This window comes from Amphiura filiformis, chromosome 9 (genome assembly GCF_039555335.1).
Source record: "Amphiura filiformis chromosome 9, Afil_fr2py, whole genome shotgun sequence".
Lineage (NCBI taxonomy): Eukaryota > Metazoa > Echinodermata > Ophiuroidea > Amphilepidida > Amphiuridae > Amphiura > Amphiura filiformis.
In genome coordinates, this window is record NC_092636.1 from 9,182,142 (window position 1) to 9,204,360 (window position 22,219).

Below are 22,219 nucleotides of genomic sequence, written 5' to 3' on the forward strand. Positions count from 1 at the left end.
AAATCCGCCCGCCCGCCCGCACGTCCTCTTTCAAAGCTGTGGAGGACAAACAAACAATTATTTTTTTGTGTCCTTACGTTAAGTTTCCTTAACAATTTTATGGTGATTGATTGTAAATAAACTATTTTTCTACCTTTGGCTTGATTGTTAGAAAAACAATTATTTATCGTCAAAAACAAAGAAATGTATCTTTTTTTATTTTTATTTTAAATGCAAAATTTAAAGTATCCTTTACCTTTAAATGGAAATCAATTTAGGGTTTGCATCAAAATATCCCTAATTTCTGCGGAATGTACAGGGCAGAACAAAAATAAATGTGTGTAAATTTGGACAACAAAATAGCCTGAATTCCAAAACCCTAAAATTCTCATGTCTGATTTATAATCTGTGGACTGGACACACATTGCTTGTATTGATGGTGAAGCATCAATTGTCTTTTCCAACACTGAATATGCCAGCGAAGTGTTACGTTTAATCCGATTATCACAATGTCAACTGGATCACGCTTTTGAGTTATGCACTACGATCGAAATAATCGCAACACAAAGTCTATGGCATGTACTACCAATTCTAAAAGGTGCCTGATCCAGTTATCAGGGTTCGCTGGCAAATTGGGAATCTATTACTATATCCTAATCAATTATTTCAGGGATGCTACCGAGGCCATTACCTGCCCTTTTTCAGTTTTGGCCTTAGTGCCCTTGAACTTTTGTCAACTTGTTGGCCTTGTTTCCCTTCATTGTCTTTGCCCAGTAGCCTTGAAAATGAGTGCCACTAAAAATTAAATTTGAGGCCTGTTCCCCACATTCTCAAGATCCAATAAACCAGTTTGGTAATTCCCAAAGGCAAAACATTATTTGGTAAAATCTGTGATTAAATCTAATACGGCAAAGCAGCTGTGAGCAAAATGAGTTGTAAAATTTTAGTTCCAGTATCAGATTTAATTTACAAAATAATGTTTGAACTTCTGGATGATTAATCTGAATATCGAATAACTGAGTTCTTCATCAACAATGCAAATATAACCAAGTTTGTCACTGTCAAGGCGCACATTGTCTATAGTACTACGGGTTTTTGTTTTGAACCAGCTGGAAGAAGTACACAAATGAAGCTCGGGAAACATTATTTTCTTTCATTACCAAGGGGAATTTATTTACAGGGCATAAAACAAGTACACTCTACAATTATGTAACTAAACATAACATGACCTTTGACCTTAGATGATAATCAAGGTCATAGGTCATCTTACAATACACATAACTACAGGTTAGATCAGCTTATTTCCTGTCTTGAGAAATGCCAAGATACACCACTTATTTTCAGCAAATTTGATATTTTGTGGTGTGTTATTCAACTATTATTTATCTACCAAATGCCAGTTGCACATTGTTTCAACTAAGAACATTTTAAAATCTACCATGTATAATGCATGTCACTTGGTAAAACAGCTACTACTGTATGCTATAAGTTTAGCAGTAATGTGGTCCACAAAATTGTCACATTTACAGCTTTTGGCCCAAATAAATTATTGCACAAAGCGAAGCGTTGATTTCCGATTTGAAATGCTTGAGAGCGAGTTGTCAAGTAACATTATATCGTATGTGCAAGAAATCTGTATCTCCAAGGACTGCCGCCTTGTATCCCTGGCTTGTATCACTACTCGGTACTGCATGCTGGGGCATAGATCCTTTCTGGAGCACCTCAGCCATACAATACAATGGCCACGAACATTCAAAATTTTTGTTGTTGATATTTTGTTATGCAATTTGAAAATCCAACATACAACAGTCATTGCACAATACCAGTTTCTTGCACTCCCATTATTAGTTTAACCATGAAGATACAAACACAAAATTAATATTCGTTTTGTTCATATAAAAATTGATTTTCTTGAAAATAAACAAAATAATAAGGGCTTTAGGGGTTAGCTTCATCAATTCAACACTGCTACATATTTTGAGTGCTCAAAATTTTCAATCGCTGCCGAAAGATGATATAAATATTTGCCAGCCTATAAAAAACAACCCATGCAACCACTAACACAGAGGGTTACACAATGGTAGACAAATATTTTACCACCTTTCAGAAATCTTAAGGGATCTAAAATGAGCGTTTATTATGCTTCGACAGTATTTTTTGTGGGACATATGCAGTATCTCAGACCTATCGAATTGCATTCTGAATACTGAAGCATGTCTTTCTGATATCAAATAATTTTCATTTTTGAAAATTACAATATAATACAAATTTTATGACAAATTATAAAAATTTGATATTTTTCAAATTTTGATATATAACAGTCCTCGAAGTAATTATATAAATCTAATGATATATTCTTAAAGTGTATGTAGCAGGGAGGAAAAGCCGACGGTCAATTGAAAATTTTGACCTTTCATATTGAAGATATGGATTTTTTTCCCAAAAGACCTATTTTTTTTGGTGTTTTGGGGAAAAAAATCCATATCTTCAATACGAAAGGTCAAAATTTTCAATTGATCGTCGGCTTTTCACCCCACCTACATACACTTTAAGTATAAATCATCAGATTTATAAAGTTTACTTGTACTGTTAAATATCAAAAATATCAATTTTTAATGATTTGCCATAAAATGTGTATTAAATTGCGTAATTTCAAAAAATCAAAATTATTTGATATCAGAATGACATTCTTCGTATTCAGAATGCAATTCGGTAAGTCTGATGTGCTCTAATGTCCCAAAATAAATACTGTCCAAACGTTCATACCCCAGCCCTTAAGTTACAGAACATAAATTTCCAATCTTTTCACACACATTTATGTAACAAATACAAATAAATCAAAAAGCTCGCAATAAAAACCTATGAAATTGTATTAGAACTAACAAAGGGACAATTGAGCCTGGCACAGCCCAACAACTCAAACGCCTGTTGGTCAATTCTACACAACACATTCTATTCGATTATTTTGGATATGCAGTAATTGGGATTAATACTGTTCAAACTTTGTTCTTTTATCTGTAGATGAGCCAATTTTTCAAAAGTTATTATCCTATGATTTCATGATTTCTCTAATGGACCAGTAACATCTGATTTTGTCAGTAATTTGGTCTATTCATAATATGATGGGGAAGAGATCAAAATATGCAGTGCATAATGGGAAAATGTCAACATCCAAAGCCCACATGTTTTAAATGTCAATATGTTACATGCAAATGTGCAGTAAAACAGTAATTTACAATTATAGTAGATCCATTTTCTATCTATTGATTACACGGAATCCTTTGTGGAGCTGTTTTCAACATTATTATTATCACAATCGCGTGAAATTCCAATGGTGGCTAGAACGGCGATGTCGACCATGAAGGTCAAAAGTTGAACTGACCAGAGCAACTGCTGGCGGTGCATTGTATTGTGAATCGCCAGAATGACAGAAAAGGTGATTTTGAATTGACAGGTCTAGTTTTATCAACTTCAAAAATCTCAATAAGGTGGATACAGATTGTATGCTGTAAGAACAGGGACTCTTGAATACCTGGCAGTGATCTTTTCTTTTAGAAAGCAGAGATGTCTCTTGATAATGGAAAACAATGCATGTTATCGTAACTGAAGCAGATGGTCAAATCTGTTGCACGGATTGTGAACATGAAAGTCCAGTGGAAACTCATTATAACGAAGTTGTCAGGGACAGAGAAATTAGTTCTTTATATCCAAATTTCGTTATTATCAGGGTTGTAAAAACAATAAATAACAAAAGAATTTTGTATTTTGGGTATCAGATTTCGTTATAATGAGGTTTTACTGTATAAAAACAAATTGATTCCCGTAACAGAAAAATGAAAATGTAGCCCTTCTTCATTTTTATCAATTGGAATCAGTCACACAGAAATACAAGTCACGTCTGAAAAAATGATACACAATAATTATTAACTTGTTAAAAATCATACCAAATTTTACATTGTAATAGTAAAGTACTGATAGCACACTAGTAAATCTCTTAATGTAAATTACCCTTGCCAAATGGACTAGATTCTGAACTGGATTTGGAACAGCTCCATGAAAGTATGTAAAACAAGCAAGCAGTTTTGTGTCAAAGAGTACCAGGGTTGTAGCTAGGACATTTTTAGTGCTGGGTGGCATTTGATGAAAATCTTGCATAAATGACCATTTGTGTTGATCAAATTCTTAACTAATTCAACAAAATTGTGTAATTTTGGACTCTTGAGTGGTGGGCTCCAATGCTAAAATTGCAGCTGAGTGGTGGGCTCCAAAACTGAGTGGTGTGCTCTGCAGTCCACCACCGCCCACTGTAGCTACAACCCTGAAGAGTATCAACTCGCTGAGAATTGCCTGTAATGCTACGAATTATGCTGAGAATTGTATAATGCTACGGTAAATCCACCATATATTTTTGGTTTGTTATACTTGGAGACCAAAAACCTGAAAGTGAATGAATATGTGACCCGTTACAGCGAAAGGTACCTTATGTCGGCTGCTACAAGTGTCTCTTTTTCCCCAATGATGGCAGAAAATATCAAACAATAATGACAATCTGAAGTGGCGGTCATTTCAAATCATCTACAAGTCAACGAGGTTCAGGAATGTCCTCTCATTGTTAGTGGGTGGCTAATACATACCTATACAAATACAATACAATGCTTTTGTAACCCACCACTCATGCTACTTGAACAGGGATTAGCCATATCAAATAAAGACTAGAGCTGTATAACAAACAGTTCTATAGACAGGTACAAGCTTATTATCCTCTACAACAATAGGATTAATGATTGGTTTAGAATGCATTTGTTACTAGCAAAATAAGGCATATGTAGCTCCCGACTTAAGGTACCTTTTGCTGTAACGGGTCACATATTTGCATCTTTAAGCTTGAGTGTTACAATGGTTTGAGTGTGTAGCTGGGGCATGTGTAGCCCTACATATTAATCACACATCTTGCCCTACCATGAGTGACACACAAACATGGCAGAGTCGGTACTCTAGGGTATAATCTCTACATGTGTGGTCAGGGCTCAAATTTGGCACCTTTGGCAACTTGAAATGCTGACGGTCAAGTTCTGAATTGCAACCTCTAGTCTATTACACAAGTTGAACATTGACTTGTTTTGTCCTGAAATCTTTGAACAGTATGGATGGAACAATAAACTGCATAATAATCTTAACTTTGAACTTCTTGCTCCCAAAACATGCCCTGAACTGACACCATTAAAGGCACCATCAGCGATTCCAGCGAAAGGGTACAAATATTTGACATTTATAGAAATAGCTTTAAAAGTACTTGGATAAATCTATGAAATCATGTTGGTGGGTTTTAGAGAAAAAATTGAACAGGACAAAAGCAGCAGTGTTGAAAAATGTGAAGCTCTATTTCACTGTGTGTAGCTATAGTTGAAGTGAATTGTTTGGAGCAGATGCTTATATTTGCGATTACAAACAGTCACACATTAATACAAAATTAGTACAAAATAGTTTTGTGGGCTTTTACATTAGCGGATCTAAAATTTAACCATGACAAGCATGAAAATAAAAACCCTTGCTAAGTATTACATAATCACTCACAAGAGTATGTTAGCACACTTACACTCTACCAATATGTCAATTTCTAATTTTTGATGATTTTTTTTTTAGATTTCCTGATTTACCAATCACTGAGAGTGCCTTTAATACTATTTGTACAGAGAGAAAAAGATGTGCAATAGTTTACATTACCATTTTTTATCCTGACAGAATTATTGGTAACCAGAGAAATATTAATATTAAAATTAGTGATTTTGCATTATATGCACTTCATCCCATTGCTACAACACACACACTCATTCAAATTATAGACATATGGTAATTTTGAAGGATATTGTCATGCAAGTGCCAAAAAGACAGTCATTTAACAATTCCATAGCTGCCTTGGGAACTTTGCTTTGCTATTGCAGCACACATACTTATACCAGAACCCAAACATTGCAAGTTATAATGAAAGACAGAGATAAAAAGACTAGTTCGCATCTGAAATTCTGACAACTAGACAGAAAATGCCGTACTGCGCAGATCGGCAACCAATCACGGCAGACGCAATTTTGTCTTTTTATTTCTGTCTTTCATTATAAGCGAAAATAATCCACATGGCAGAGCTATTAAATTTCTTAAGAACACTCTCCAGACAATGTACAGCTATAATAGTACCATTATCAATTAGCCTAACCAACATTACATGTACCATATTTGCCCTAATACGCACCCTTCACAAAAATTGTCTAATCACCCCCTTTTCAAGGCACCTATAAAGCTAAATTCCATCAAATGTCTGAATAAAATGACCTTCTAAACCTTCCACTTCCAGGTTACTTTATTTTGAATGTTAAATTCCCATTTGTAACTTTCACTTCATAATTTTAAGAAGCGCCCCCGAAAATGACCGACTTCAGCGCTAAATTACATCAAATACGGTACTTTCAATTCTATTGCACTACTAAACCATAAATTCGAAGGAACAAAATGTTTCCCTTCTTACTTAACAATAACCATCCCTGGACCAATGAAGGTTTATGGAATAACAAACAGCCATTCCATTTTAACCTGTGACCCTACAGACGACTACAGACTATCAATCTATTCCCATATTCAAGTGGGCTGATTGTTCGATCATGCATTTCTAACAATCGCACCAGTGTTGCATACCTTCGCTAGAGCGCTGCATGTCTTTGCTTTTACGCAAAAGACCATAAAAATACACAGTATGCGAGTAGCAGTTTCACATGTCGCACTTTATGGAACAATCAGCCCTCATTATCAGGTGATGTTGAGACTTTTCCTGTTTGTGGTTAGTCTGTAGTAGCACAGATATTGGAACAGTAACATAACAATTGAATACCTCCTAACATGATGGTCACCGATATATGCAGAGGTTACAAACACCACTATGATCATGGACCCATTTTACAACTAAACCATTTGAATGGATGTCATGGATGATACTGCATATTACTGACACTGCTTATTTCTTAGGTGAAATTTGAAGACGGAATATCATTTTTACCATATCTTTTAAAAACTTAATGTTATTTACCATTTAAAACAAGTGAGAATTCAAAGTACTGCGATTTGATGTGCAAACAGGCAAGAATTCACTGTGCATAACTACACAAACAAAAGATCATGATTAACATTTGCATTTACATCATACTTTCTCTAGGTACCGAATACAAATGTGATGCAAAAAAGCAAAATAAGTCATTTGTTGCCGATTCCAAAGTTACGATGCTGGACGCTTTCAGGGGTGGTGGCGATTTGACGTTTGTCAGTACCCCGATGTCAGCGTCTATGCATGTACAAATGTGCAATTTGCAGCATTTAATTTTCAGCCTCCATAGAGTGCAAAATTGCATTTTGGCTGGTCCGTGTTTCAAAGTCAAGAGTCCTGTTATTAACCATTCAAGAATTTTCACACAAACAACAAATTGATTTGGCTTAACCCTATGAGAACTACCTGCCGATTGGCCCCAAAAAAGTTTTCATTATCAATTGGACCAATCAGCAATATTGTTCACCACGCAAAAAAATTTGGGTGAATTATTTGCAAAGCTCCATTCTGATTGGTGAATAAAGTGAAGATATAGCGTAATTGACCAATCAGAGGCAATGTTAGATTGGCAGGTAGTGCTCAGGGGGTCAAATGACCCATTTTGCTAGCTGCTGTCACATTTGATCCAGTCCCTTGTGCTTATAATGAAGTTATAAGCTACTGAAATATAAGCTTCTGAAATCAAGAGCTATTGTTGGCCGAATAGTGAGTAAAACTTGCCATAGGGCTTGAGGCCTGGAAATTTGGTAATCTGGAGGGAAATTAAGTTGCTATGTTAGAGGGAAATTTTTCCACATTCCGGGGAAATAACATTTTTCCAGGCCTATTAGGGAGGGCAATTAAAAGATCTCCAAAAACTAAAGGTGACTGGTTCACCTCAAGACAAATTTGCTGAGGAGAGTGAATTAGAACTCTTCTAACCACTAACAAGTAATCCAGAACATACAAAGCCTCAGAAGAGAGATTTATAGTTCAGCAATTTTCAAAGCTCTAACCCAAGTAGTCCCTTAAAAACACAATCATGCCTCATGTTCATAGATACACCGAATCTGAAACTTATGATAGCTACTTTAAAAATATTCAAGATGATACCGATTGAGCCCCATCATCTGAAAAAAATTTCAGATATTTAAGACTTTTGGAAAATTTCAGTTGCATAACACATTTGAATACATTGCACTTACAACACACAAGCACCACCAAGTCTCTTACATTTTGTTGTCTACACTGAATTTGTAAACACCACTGTCAAGAGCATTTGACCTTATTTTGACGTGTTAATTTCCATGCAGCACGGTCAAGTTTTTTTAATGTGTGATACATGTACCTAATATTTGTGTGATTTTTTTAGTCTTCTTGATGAAAATAACAAGATTTTGCTGATTAACACAAGCCATATAACTACAACATGAGGTTTCACCACGCTAAGAACAATAATTTTTTAACGACCAACTCGAACTGAAGAATGATCTGTCTTTATTACATTTAAATGTATTAAAATTGATGAAGAAGGTGTAGTTTTGAATTGGAATGTGAGAGATATGTATCAATTTTTTACCCTTTATCTTCCTTTGTGATCCTACAATTGTCCTGTACATAATTACATCTTCTTCCAAAGCTTAGCTAGCACATAATGAAAATTTCATTTTCTTGTCTAGTTATTTATTTCAAATAAGAGACAGGTCTTCTCTTTGGCTAATATAGTTTAACATTTAAGCCTTGAGGTAGACAAGAAATCTGCAAACCATCTGTGGCTGCTTATCAATCAAGTTCCACAATTTCACACATTTTTTCATGCAAGGTCTTTCACTGTATAAGCCTCATCTACAACAAGCTGGCATTGGGCTCTTACAGTTTAAATCCATACATCCCCTATGGAAGACATAACCTTAATCTCCTACACAGGGAGTGTAAATTTCAAATGGGGTTACCATTTGAAATCTACACCTCCTGTTTTGGACATTAAGGTCACATCTTCCACAGAGGTGTATGGATTTCAACTGGAACAGCCCATAGAGGTAGTCATTGTGACGTCAACGCCTCCATCTTGTGGGTACGGAGTGCCTTGTTGCTAAGATCACTGCGTTGACGCTTGACTGAAGAGGTGCGTCACGCGATGCGACTTCCGCGTAATCAGGGGTGTAATGTCTAACGCATAACATGAAGAACGGCAGTACCCACAAGATGGCGGATCCCGCGGAAAAGGATGACGGCCTCTATTGGACAGAGTCTGCGACTTTGTGATATAGTCACAAGCTGCTGAACTTGCGGAAATGTTAAATTGGGAAATGGTACTTTCATTGGTCACTTAAGAAAAAAAATCTTCAAACTCACAAATCCTGATCTGAAATTTGACTTGAAAAGAAACAAAATATTTATGCCCTCAATGTAGTAACTCAACAGCCTGTTGTCATGGAGTGCATCATGCATGATTTAACTCAACTGATAAATGACATTACAATGATTTCATTGACCAATGAAAGGATCGATATAATAATCTAAAAGAACATGATTCCACCTTTTTAAAATCAAACAACTTGCATCAAATGTAATTTCTACTTATTTAGTCACAATAGGTGGCATCACCAGTTATTTGCATTTTTACGCTAAAGATCAAGTCATTTGAAGTGGATCCACTGTAGTAATCTCATCCATTTTGGACATTTCGGACCTTTTACACCTCTGCCTAAAGGTCTGTTCATACTACCACCGCATTTGCGATGCGTTTCTTCGCGATCGCAGAGCACCTCATCGCAAATGCGGTGGTAGTATGAACGGACCTTAACATCGACATAACTGGATGACAGATCATTTTTCAGTTCTTTTAACAGTGGTGAATCTTCATAAGAGCGTTAACATTTCTACCATGTTTTCTTCTCTTACCAGACACATTATCATAAAGACAGGAAATAAAACCAAGCATTTGCTTTGAATCAAAAAACAAACACACAAAACATGAATGAAAAATATTGACAAAAATATATATATAAACAATTCTGGGCCGGTATTACGTTGTTGCATTGTTTTCTTCACTAAACGCTGTCCCGTTCTGAACGTATGCCGACCCTAACCCATAAAGATGACCACAGTACTTATCGTCATCGATGTTGTCTTCAAAGTAACTCTGTAAAGACACAAATTATGGGAAAACATATCAACTACGGTACTCTGAGTGACTAATTTTAAGGTCATCAGTTTGAAAGATGTAATTTTAGTATGAATATTATTATTAGTCAAATTTTTTAGTAGTCAATTATTTAGCAGCAAAATACTCACGATTATGACAACTATTTGGGGTCAAAATCCCAAAATGTGTGAATATAGATTCAAGCTGTGTCATTATGGCAACTAAGGTTTTGTTTGTAATGTAATTTTATTTTTTTATGCACAAAATGCACTTACAGTCTGCTGACAAATAAACTTGGTGCGAGTTGTTAATCGGTGATGAACAACGGGGAAACATGATTGAATCCCTTTCAAAAACGAAACAATGTCTAATTCACATGATTCATTCATTCGGAATGTCCGTTTGTCATTGCCACTCAACCTTACAAGAAGATCGCGGTATTTACCTGTTGTTATCAGCAATAAAACTAAAGAATAAAGCTGTCATATTTAGCTGTTACGGCCAACATAAGAGAGTTCATGTTTACGCATACGTTCCGGGCATGACAAATTTTATGCGTAACACGCGTAACCTTGCATTCGCGTAAACGCTACTGAACTGTGGATTCATCACGGATTAACAACGCTTGGCTCCTGTACAAAGGTATAGGAAGAGTTGTTGAAAGACAATTTAGTTGTGCAACCATACAGTTGCAAACATGCAAACATGATCAGAATCAATCCTGATTCTTGCAGAATAAACTTGCTGGAATCATTTGATTCGTACCAATCACCTTCTGTGTAAACTACAAAAGTTCGCGAGAATCAACTTTGATTCACAAGAATCTGTTTACAAGAATCTTTGCGAGAATTGATTCTCACCAAAATTCTGACCATGTGTAAATTTGGTTCACAGCAAGACATCACTGATGTTTCAAAAGGAATTCAGGTTAAAAAAAAAGTATTATAATCTGCCTTACCTCTCTCATCTTGAGAAATGTCATCATTGTGAGAAGACTATCACTACCTGCTTGATGTTGAGGACCAATCCTTTGAATCTGTTGGAATACAAACAAATAAAATAACTTTAATAATACTAATAAAAAAGTAAAACATTGAAAATTTCATATTTCATTTTATATTTTAAGTTAGCCAATTTAAAAGCAGTTGCTGGGTCTTAATTGGTAATTCAATACCACCAAAACCAATCATACCTGACTTATGGCTGTTTTTGCTGTTAAAATGCCCCCTTAAAATCAGTATTATTGTAAAATATATTAATGATTGAAGTAAATTGGGCTAGAATTTGTCATTTTGGGGGTTCAGTTGCTTAAAAAATGACATAAGTAGTCAAACTGGGAGTTAAATGCTGCGCTTCACGAGTACATCTTTTTTCTTTCTGTAAACTATCAAACTGCCACATGGACTCGCCCAGTTGGAAGTATTACGAGAATCTTTGCTCGAATTGATTCGCGGAGGATTTCTGAGCCCGAAATCCTGACAATAAACATTTGCAATGCATTATGGGAAGTTCTTAAATCATCCTGCGTGAGAGCAAAGTGTTACACCTTCTTTAAATTAAGCACCAGTGAAAGTAAAAGTGACTTACTTGTAAGATGTCTGCTACTTCTTGGAGACCTCCCTTGAGATCCTTACAGCTCTTCATAAGATACTTGACATCGTAAATGCAGAAAAAATAGATTCGCAGTAACTCAAAGAATTCTGTTTCATCTGATGGTAGATTTTGAGCTGTCAGTACTTTTAACAAGTATGCAAAGTCATAACCACTGGGAGTGCATCAAAAAGAAAATAATGGAAAGGGATGGTAAGTCACAATGTAGTTTAAAAGTATGCCATCAAAAACCCATCTACCTAAACATTTCTTTCACCATAAACTGTTTTTACTGTTAATTCATGGATGGCAAATGATGAAACAGTTTGTTTGATAGCACACACAAAGTTATACATGTACAGTGAATGAGTTGTTTTCGCAACTCACACCATTTTATAGGCAAATTGTAGTGTGCTATGCCCAATCCACACTCAGGTTCAGTATACTTGGCTCAGTGAATAGCTCTTTTCAGAGCCACCACATATTACCTTTTCTCTGTTGACAAGGGGCGGGCTTCAGTGAACGGCTCTTTTCATTTATACAGCATGTTTCGGTGACCAAAGCCACTCTACAAACCATTTTGGCATCATTGAGCAGGAACATTATGCAGTACCCTTATCAGCTTTCAACACAATAACCATCACACCTAGGATATATTCCCTGAATTGTTATAATATGGACATGCAGTAGTACTTTACACAGAATGTATTCAGAAGAATATAAACCTACAATCCGCAAGACTTAAATAGTTCGAACACTTGTGTCAAAGTAGGACCGTATTTCTGATATACTTGACATATAAAAATTTCGCTTTCTTTGACATGAATTCTGAACCATTTCCTACTACTACAACCCTCCCCTGCCCCACCAATCAATGTTGGATGTTTCTAGGGTGCATGACCAAAAAACCAAAACAACCAAAAACATTGATCGGGGGAATGGGGGCATATTTGATGTACCCATGTCAAAGTGTTCTAACAATTATGACCGGGATTGTAGCTTGTTTAAGAAGAACAAGCTCAGATAACTGCTTGGGGCTCAAACAGATGTTGCGACACACCAAAGCACTCATGTCGATGTAATAAGATATTAAACTAAGATTCTTCTAGGACCGCTAAGAGTATAGGACCGCTATCGTCTATTATCAAAGACAGAGATAAAAAGATTTTATCGCGTCTGACGTTACTGTCGATTACGATCCTTGATTGGTTAATAGCGCGTAAAAGGAAGGCCGATTTATGTGATGCCGATCGGAGAGAAGGAATAGCAGTAAATGGCGAAAAATTATGCACTTTTACCAGGCAAAAAACAACATTTCTAGGCATTGTTGACATGGTGCCTTCGCAAAAGAAAGTTTCCTACTATAAAGACCTAACTTTTGAGATGGTTTGTGTGTTTGAAGGTGCAAAATTAACAATAAGGCGCCCGGTTATACCGTCGCGTTCAGCAAGTCATCATCACGACACTTGTAAACAAACCATGCTCGAGTTTGATTGACAGACGACGTCAGAGACGCGATAAAATCTTTTTATCTCTGTCTTTGATAATACCCAGCCTGTGGGTATACAGCCTGGGCCCAGAGAGGGAGTCTTGTATGCAAATCGCATGAAAAAAAGATATATCTTTACATGAGAGTGGTCATCTAAAAGACAGCATGTTTGAAGCAAACTTTTGGCTGTTGAACAAGGCGCTTGGGACATTTCCACTCTTTTCTTGCAAACCAAAAAAAAAAAATATATATAATGTAATTCTATTAGAATATGACATGAAAACTATGTATCAATTTTCAGATTAAAAAAAGAAATGCGGAAATTTTTTTTAGTTCAATTTTTTTTTTTTTTTTTTAGGTCAACTGGTCAACCATGAATGATCCTAGCATTTAGGTCTAGGTCCAGAGACACTACAAAACCGAAAAAAACTTTGAAAAAAAATTTAAAAATTTTTTTTTTTTTTTTTTTTTTTGCAATTTCGGTACCCGTTACCCGCCTAAAAATGCGCTGGTACCCGGGCACAAAATTACCCGAAAATCACGCCCCTAAATTCTATCCAGTTTTAACTCTGGTGTACACTCACCTGTGAAATGTGATCCACTTGACTTTGTCACTAAGAATGATACCAGACATCATGAGCAGCTCAGCAAAATGGCTCACCTCTATGCCTTCATCTTCATGTTTCTTGAACAGGATACCTGAATTGGCTAACAGGTCTATTGAATCCTGTGCATACATGTCTTCCCTGTAGATGTGCAAAGAATTCAGTATTAACATTTTCAAGGTATCAAAATTGTTTATATTAATTATCAGAGATATGTTCTAAATTTAACTCAGTTAGAATTATACCGAATCAATAGAAGGTTGTTCTTGAAACGCAATGCCAGCAACATACAAATATAAGAAGAGTACATTGCTAGCAGTGGCGGCACCACAGGGGGCATGGGGGAAATGCTCCCCAGTCAGAACTCTTGCCCCCCCAGAAAAAACAAAAATTACGGAAATTTCCACTTTTTGCAGTAATTTTGCACAAAATTTGTTGATTTTGCCCCCCCCTGAAATTCACTTTGCCCCCCCCTAATGCCCCACCCCCGAAAAACATTCCTGGCGCTGCCACTGATTGCCAGAGCCAGTCTACTGATAATCTTACCTACTTTGTCAGTTGGACCTCCGAGGACCTTGAAAACACACTGGCCACTTGTGTGCGAGTTTAAAACTTCAAGCCACTTCTAACTTTGGCACAATTGTCTCCACTGCATGTACACAGTCAATTCTTAATTCTATGTCCTCAATCCATCAGAGGCGAATATCCTAACCAATGCGCCACCCTCTTCCCTTAAATCTTATATGAAGTATATGTAGGACAACAGAACGCATTACTTACGTTAAATTAAATTTGAAATTGAACTGAAATACTCCTGCACCAGACGGAAAGTTCCCGTGCTCATCACAAAATGTGATCCCTAGCTGGATGATTTTCAGCAGGTCCACATTGCAACGATGTAACTGATACTGGTACTCTGAATTACTGCGGAACTCTCCGATTGGTCGCGCAACTATACCAGGAAACTCGGTGTCCTACATAAAGGAAATTACAAATGAATGGTGAAATCAAATTTTAAGGAGTGTTATTTGGATTGTAATAAATTAGTAGCTAGGTATAATATTCACCAGCAATCCTGCTTACCTGTATTTTGAACAGAATGCCAAAAAATTAATAACCAACAGAAATGGCACATACATGTACATACGGCCCCTTGTATGAACATACATTTTTGTACATCCCACTGTTTCATACTCACTTGTTAAGAATTTGAATTTTTATGTTCCCTTTTACAACTATTTTGGATACTATCTTGCCAGCTTTTATGAATGAGTTTTAGGACCACCTACAGGTACACATACATGTACCATTTTTACTCTATTAAATGCCCCAGGCGCATTGTATTTTCGAAACGGGGGATAATTTAGAAGTGATATCGCAATGAAAAATGAGAAATACAATTTCCGGTTTGAAATTCAACATGGCTGGGCACATACAGGGACCACATATTACCCTACTGTATATATGAAAATAATACAAAATTAGATCTGCAAGTGCATAATGTGATTTATTTTTTAGTTAAACTTACGAATATTCTACTATAATGTGGCGATGAATTGGATGAAAAATATGCAAGTTAGAATCGATAAGCTTACTTACGATGCTTACATGTACATCACCTTTTCTTTGAAGAAACACATTGGCGTTTAATAAAAGGGGGTGTTAGAGTAAATATGGTAGATGAAAAGTTGGTTTTATTTAGTCCTGACCTATGGAAGCACACTCTGCACAGGGGTCATCAATGGTACCGTATTCAATTACTGGTTTGTCAATTCCATTTGACTGATTCTCTTTCTTACCATAGCAACATAATTATACTTCTGTACGATCACCCTGATCTTCCGGAAAACCTCCTCTAGATTATTCTGCCAAACATCAACTATCACCGGCTCGTTGGTCTGGGAAGGCATGGTGTTTCTAAACTCTGTGTTGGCATGTGGAGCACTTGATAATACCATATGAGATGAGGACCACTCAGTTTTATGACACTGTTATATACAGTATCATGTAGTCTGTTAATATCTGTAAATTAAAATATAAAGATATATCAATGATGTGAAGTGTGCAGTGCTTTTCTACGAGACATAAGGTCATGTGTCATATGGTGGGGCACATTTGCATTACAAGCACTGGTTTTGATCATTTGTCCTCCTTTTCACTTAAATTGTTACATGTCTAAAACTATACATCTCACACCAACAAACCTATACATTTTTGGAAAGCTTATGTTCCAAGGAATCCAACTATGCAAAAATGAAATTGGTGATACAGGGTGCGTAAGAAAATATAGACCACTTGTCCACTTGACATCACTGTTTATCAATAAAGGCGAGGGACTCGTCTATCGATATGCTTTCGAACGAGCCGCTACAATGTTCAATGGCTTTCTTGTACGATATGAAATGTGGCGGGCGATTTAAAATGCACGTGCCCTTAGCAAACTACGATGCGTACGCACACTGCAGGGCAAAGAACAATGGAAACTACCATAAAATTGAATATTGTCAGGTTGTGATAAATAATTCAATAAACATTAACCGCACGTTAGCGGCACGTGCTTGCATGTAAACAAATCAATCGGGACTTCCCAAGCCATCAAACAGGGATCGCTCGGAAAGCATGCAAAAAGTGCACGATTTCCTGACGTTGCATTTACAAATATTGCAGAATTTACTTCAATTCTCAGCAGGTGGGTCAAAATTTTGGGGCTTTTATTATCTTAAAAATATAAAAGAAAAAAATTTCTTATTTTTATCATCAATTAATGATAAAATTTCGAAGTTTTGTCTGCGTCCACAAAATCCACATGCATGTGACATGGACGCAAAATACTTGATTAGCCATGACATGTTAACTTGCGTCCAAATTTGTAAAATACGCGCCTGGACGCAATGACGCACACTAACGGGAAGCCTGGTGGTGATACAGGGTGTGAAAATATACATAACTTCACACACAAAATGTTGATTACTTTTTTGAAAATATTTTCTTTCAGTGTATCCTACATGCCCTTTTAAATGAACTAGAATAATAATTTTGTAAGCTTTCATCAGTCATCTCTAGGCATAATTGTATGTATCATAATAAGTGATCAATACCAATTAAGCACATTATGAAGCTAACATTTTATGCACCAATATGTCTATTACTTACAGATAAGTCGCTGATGTCCTTTATCACGTAATTCTGGGTAAAATATTGAAGTTTTGACATACAATTTCGACAGTTTTTAGCTACATCATGACACTACCGATCGAAAAGCCTTCTGGACAACTTTTAGCCTGAGTCATACAGACCTCTCTGTACGAAATGGTTAGCGACGTGGCTTGGGATTAGTTGCGTATTCTCTTTAGAAGTACACTTATCCTAAGCCAGTTTAGACTAGCCTTTTGTAAAATACAATGTGCGGAACGGTGTTGTTGTTTGCTATACAGAAACATGAGTCAGGTAAGCATGTACCAGAGACTAATAAAAACCTGACAGGGTGATTCCCGTTAGAGGGCGCACTGACACAGTGTGACTTGCAAAATTTAACTATATTTTTAAATGGAAACAGATGATATTTCTTTACTGACAACAAAAAGTTGAGTATTGGAAATAAAGATGAAAAACACCCTTTAAATAAACTTGATCATCAACATTTGAAGGCATTGGTTCATTAAAAAAAGTATATAATACAAAAATGTCGGCAATGTGATAAGAGATCCCGTGTGGTCTAGTGGTTAGGATTCGTGGTTTTCACCCACGCGGCCCGGGTTCGATTCCCGGCACGGGAAACTGAATTTTTTTTAATTTTTCTTATAATTTTGATTCCTGATTTAAATTATATGGTTAAATGTACTTCTAACACTACAAAATTGTGTATTCTGCATTTTTTTTTCCATTTTTATCTGAATAGGCCCTACCGGTATTTAATACTGTCTGTTCAACTGATTCTTGTTTTTTAAAGATAGGCCTATTTGAAAAAATAAATAATAGGCTACTGTGGTCAAAGTCATCAAAGAAAAAAAGCACAGCCTTAGGGACTGTTCACAAACACTTGTTAGGGGCGGCCTGATGCAAGAAAATTTTTCAGACATCAAAAATTTCAGGCCCCCCCTTTTTTTTGACAACCCCATAGAAAAGCATACCGTAAAACCTCGTCTACAAGCATATAGAGTGCTTTTGATGAAGGCTAACTTAATCCAGGCGCCATCATTCAATAAAATTATAACTTTATGGAATACGTTTGTGAAGATTATCATTCATCCAGGTAGTAAATAATAAATTATTTTGAACTACAATCTAGGCAACTGGACTTACGTTTTTGAGTGGGAAATTTTCACGTTCTATCCTGAACGCATCATCAGCCCGACTGATCTTCTGGCGGTAAAAGTTCATTGACCTGTGAAACGGATGTTGTAGTATCACAGGTCACCTTCGAGTTCAACCTGAGAGGGATCTTCCTAATCGCTGAACTGTAGGCCCCGGCCAAGTTGTGACGTAGGCCGCCTCCCCTGTTCAGTGAAGGCTCCTCCCGTTTCACGTAAATTGCTTCTTTGACTCCTCTCTCGTACCATTTGCTTTCTCTGTCCAAACGTGGTAAGAACATCACCATCCCCTACGTCTCTGGACTGTCAGAAAAACTCCGCCGGATTTTTCGAGACAAAGGGGTACCGGTGTCTTTCAAGCCCAAGAACACGCTACGTCAAGCGCTAGTCCACCCTAAAGACAAACAACCCAAGGATAAGCAGAGCAATATTGTTTACGCGATCCAATGTCAAGACAGCGGTTGTGAAGAACTGTATATTGGTGAGACAAAACAAACGCTTGCAAAACGCATGTACCAACATAGACGAGCCAGCACTGGTTGTGGAGACTCAGCCGTCTATACACACTTGGACAGTTCCAAACATTCCTTTGACAACAAGGATGTTATGATCTTGGACAGAGAAAGCAAATGGTACGAGAGAGGAGTCAAAGAAGCAATTTACGTGAAACGGGAGGAGCCTTCACTGAACAGGGGAGGCGGCCTACGTCACAACTTCTGGCCGGGGCCTACAGTTCAGCGATTAGGAAGATCCTCTCAGGTTGAACTCGAAGGTGACCTGTGATACTACAACATACGCTTCGCAGGTCAATGAACTTTTACCGCCAGAAGATCAGTCGGCTGATGATGCGTTCAGGATAGAACGTGAAAATTTCCCACTCAAAAACGTAAGTCCAGTTGCCTAGATTGTAGTTCAAAATAATTTATAACTTTATGGAGTTTGAGCAAATACTGTACATTACCGCTTAAGGCATAGGCCTATATACAAAACAAGTAGGCCTACTATTGTAAAACCAATCTATTGTATTTGAATATTTACGGCTGCCTCGTAATTAATTAACTTTCATCAAAAACACTCTATATGCTTGTAGACGAGGTTTTACGGTATAGGCCTAAACTCAATTTTTCCAGGAAAATGTGTGGTCATTTTTTTCAGCCCCCCCCCCCCCCCTTAGGAGGGTCACAATTTTAATTCTTGATAGTGTGGGTGGGTCTTAGGCCTGTAGGCCTGTTATAAAATTACACATTTATTTTGTTTCTTGAATACAAACTATGAGAAGGATATTTGGAAATAAAAGAACTTTTGTACAAGAAAATATTAAGTCCCCTATTTAAAACAATGACTTAGGTTACAGAGAACAATTCTTGTAAAGTCACTGTATCTGAAAATTTCAAGCGAATGCTGATATTCTTGGGAAGGAATTATGGTATAATTAAACAAAACTCAATTTACAGTATCGATGAAACCAGTTGAAACAAACAAACAAACAAACAAATGAAATAAGAACGAAATCCATAATTTTAATAATGTCACTGTCCCGGAATATAAATGCTATGAATCAGTCAGCGAGGTAAATAACATGTTAACTGGGTGGCCATTTGCCCACCACCCAGTAAATTATTTTGCCCACCCAGTAAATTCAACTTGCCCATTGCCCAAAAGTGCCCACCAAGTAAATTATTTTGCCCACAAAAAATTGGGCACCATATAATAATTATCATAAAACTAGTAGGCCCTACCATGGTGCATCTTTTGAAATCAACTTGCATTTTAAAAGTGATGTTAAATAATGAAAATGATGTATCTATTTTTTAACATCTGTTAATTTATTCATTTACCATGTTTACAGCTTCGAAGTAGGAATAAATATCATTCAGTACGCAATGGTATATAGGTCTAGGAAGCTAAAAACTAATATATATGTTGAGCAATTTCCACACAAAACCTGAAAGAATTCATTGAGCTCCTAAATTTTGGTTCTTGAATGAGACGTGTTTTTTTAAATAGACTTGAACTTCAGTCAGATACTTATACATTGCTCATTTCAAGTCTTTAAGCATGCATAAATAGGTAATAGGTAATACTAATTATGAAAATAATTTCCTGCAATCAATCTTAACTTTAGATGTTGACAGAAATTTTCGACTGTGATTCTACATGGGTTTTTATTATTTTGTGCAACATTAGGGTCTGTGTTATTATGCCAGTGCCCACCCAGTAAATTGTTTTCCCCAATTTGAGGGCAAAAATAAATTAAATTGTCCACCCAGTAAATTATTCTTAATTACCGTACCTCCCTGGAATCAGTAGGCTATACTCATAGATCTATTCAATAACTGGAACGGTATGACAACTGAAATAGCAGTTTGTAAGAGGGACAGATTCCACAACCTTTCATAACAGGTATATTTTTAAAACTTTTTTTAAAACTTTTTTCATGCAAATTACCCAGTGTAGGCCTCTTGTCTTGGTGGACATTTTTGTTTTGTTAAATTCGATAAGGTCTATATGCCCTAAGTTGAGAATGGACCGTCCCACTCTATTTGTGAAAAGGTCATGAACCCTTTTGGTGGACACAAGTACAAAGTAACTACCTAAAATGAGGCAAAATTGAAAAGAAATGGGGTTTCAAATTGTAACCCTTTTGATGATGTCATTCCAGCTATTTCTGTCTTGTGCAAGACTATAGGCTGCAGTAGGAGATAGTCCTGTACACTCTTTGATTCCATACAACCAACGTGTCTTCTGTCTACCTCTTCCGCGATGTCCTTCAACATGACCTTGAACAATGATCTTCTCCAAGCAATCTCCGTTTCTTCTAGAAACATGGCCAAAATATTGAAGTTTGTTCCGGTCAATCGTCTGGCATAATGAGGTGTGATCTCCTATCTGGCTTCTGACAAATTCATTTGTTTTGTAAATTCTCAACATTTTCCTCCAGCACCACTGTTCCAAAGCTTGGATTCTAGATCTATCTGCTCTTCCAATAGCCCATGTTTCAGACCCATATGTGGCAATCGGGAAGACCAGGGCGGGCATCCATGATGTTCATCTTTGTTGTTCTGGAGATTCCTCTATCTTTCCAGATGTCTGTGAGTGCAATGGCAGCATGATGTTCTTGCCATAGCCAAGCGTCTTTTGATTTCCTGGGAGCTGCCTCCTTCCTTTACAATGAGGGATCCAAAGAAGTTGAAAGTAAGTTAACAACCTCTATAAAGGAACGCGTTTAGCCTATTTAGTTAAGTTCCAGGTGCACGTCCTATAACACAATGCATATGTAAACTTTCTTTATCTGTGTCAATAATAGAATATTGATTTCAACGGAGTATTGAGCTGTATGGAAAAAAATTTATAATACAGAGTGTTGACACTGTGCATCATAAATTCGACATCAATAAGCTGGAATCAGTTCAGAGGCGTGTAGTCCGTTTTGTGATGAGGGACTATCGCCGCATGAGCAGTGTATCAAACATGCTCAGTCAGCTTAACTGGCCAACTCTCCAGCAACGCAGAGACACGTCCAAGCTTGTGATGTTGTATAAGAGCTATTATGGTCTTGTTGACATACCAGTGCCACCATGCCACCTTGTGCTGCTAGCATCACGTACAAGAAGTCACAACCTAAGATTTGTGATCCATCGAGCCTCCATCTTGGTGTACCAACATGTATTCTCCCCCCAATACCATCCGGATGTGGAATGCTCTTCCAGCTTCCTTGGTCACCGCTCCATCCTGTGAGGCATTCCGGAGGCCTGTCCAACATCATCCCTTAAGCATCATTGGAGTTTTTAGCCGCAATGTACAGCACCTTCATCTATTTCCTGCACCTTTTGTGTTTTTCTGCACCGCACTTGCTTCATGAATGTGATAATACTGGGCCACTGAGGGATACATCTCACCACAAAGAAGACGAGAAGAAGAGCAGTCCAGTCGCAGCGGAAGCAATAAAATATAGGCGGATGGGAAGCATATTTTGTGCAGGTGTGATTGGGACACTAACTTTAATCTAAAACAGAGGGCACCATTTAC

General features: G+C 36.9%; 1 protein-coding gene and 1 non-coding gene across 2 annotated transcripts; one reads left to right on the top strand and one right to left on the bottom strand.

Annotated features, from left to right (window-relative positions):
• Nucleotides 1-9,804: 9,804 nt before the first annotated feature.
• LOC140160596 (CCR4-NOT transcription complex subunit 7-like) lies at nucleotides 9,805-17,162 on the bottom strand. Its single transcript, XM_072183837.1, has 7 exons — nucleotides 17,034-17,162; nucleotides 15,680-15,902; nucleotides 14,661-14,854; nucleotides 13,860-14,021; nucleotides 11,784-11,961; nucleotides 11,155-11,232; nucleotides 9,805-10,193 (listed from the first exon to the last, which is right to left on the bottom strand). The coding sequence occupies exons 2-7, from the start codon at nucleotides 15,836-15,838 to the stop codon at nucleotides 10,077-10,079; spliced, it is 888 nt and encodes a 295-aa protein (XP_072039938.1). The 5' UTR covers nucleotides 15,839-15,902; nucleotides 17,034-17,162; the 3' UTR covers nucleotides 9,805-10,076.
• Nucleotides 17,163-17,584: 422 nt separating this feature from the next.
• On the top strand, nucleotides 17,585-17,656 carry Trnae-uuc (transfer RNA glutamic acid (anticodon UUC)). The gene has a single exon. It is a non-coding gene; the product is annotated as a tRNA-Glu (tRNA).
• The last annotated feature ends 4,563 nt before the right edge of the window (nucleotides 17,657-22,219 follow it).

Excerpts from the sequence above, each read along its gene's own strand:
- LOC140160596 (XM_072183837.1), bottom strand. The coding sequence starts at position 15,838 with ATGGTATTATCAAGTGCTCCACATGCCAACACAGAGTTTAGAAACACC. Across the intron at positions 14,855-15,679 it reads AGTATAATTATGTTGCTATG|GACACCGAGTTTCCTGGTAT; the intron begins GTAAGAAAGAGA and ends TCCTTTATGTAG. Across the intron at positions 11,962-13,859 it reads AAGTGGATCACATTTCACAG|TGGTTATGACTTTGCATACT; the intron begins GTGAGTGTACAC and ends ATGCACTCCCAG.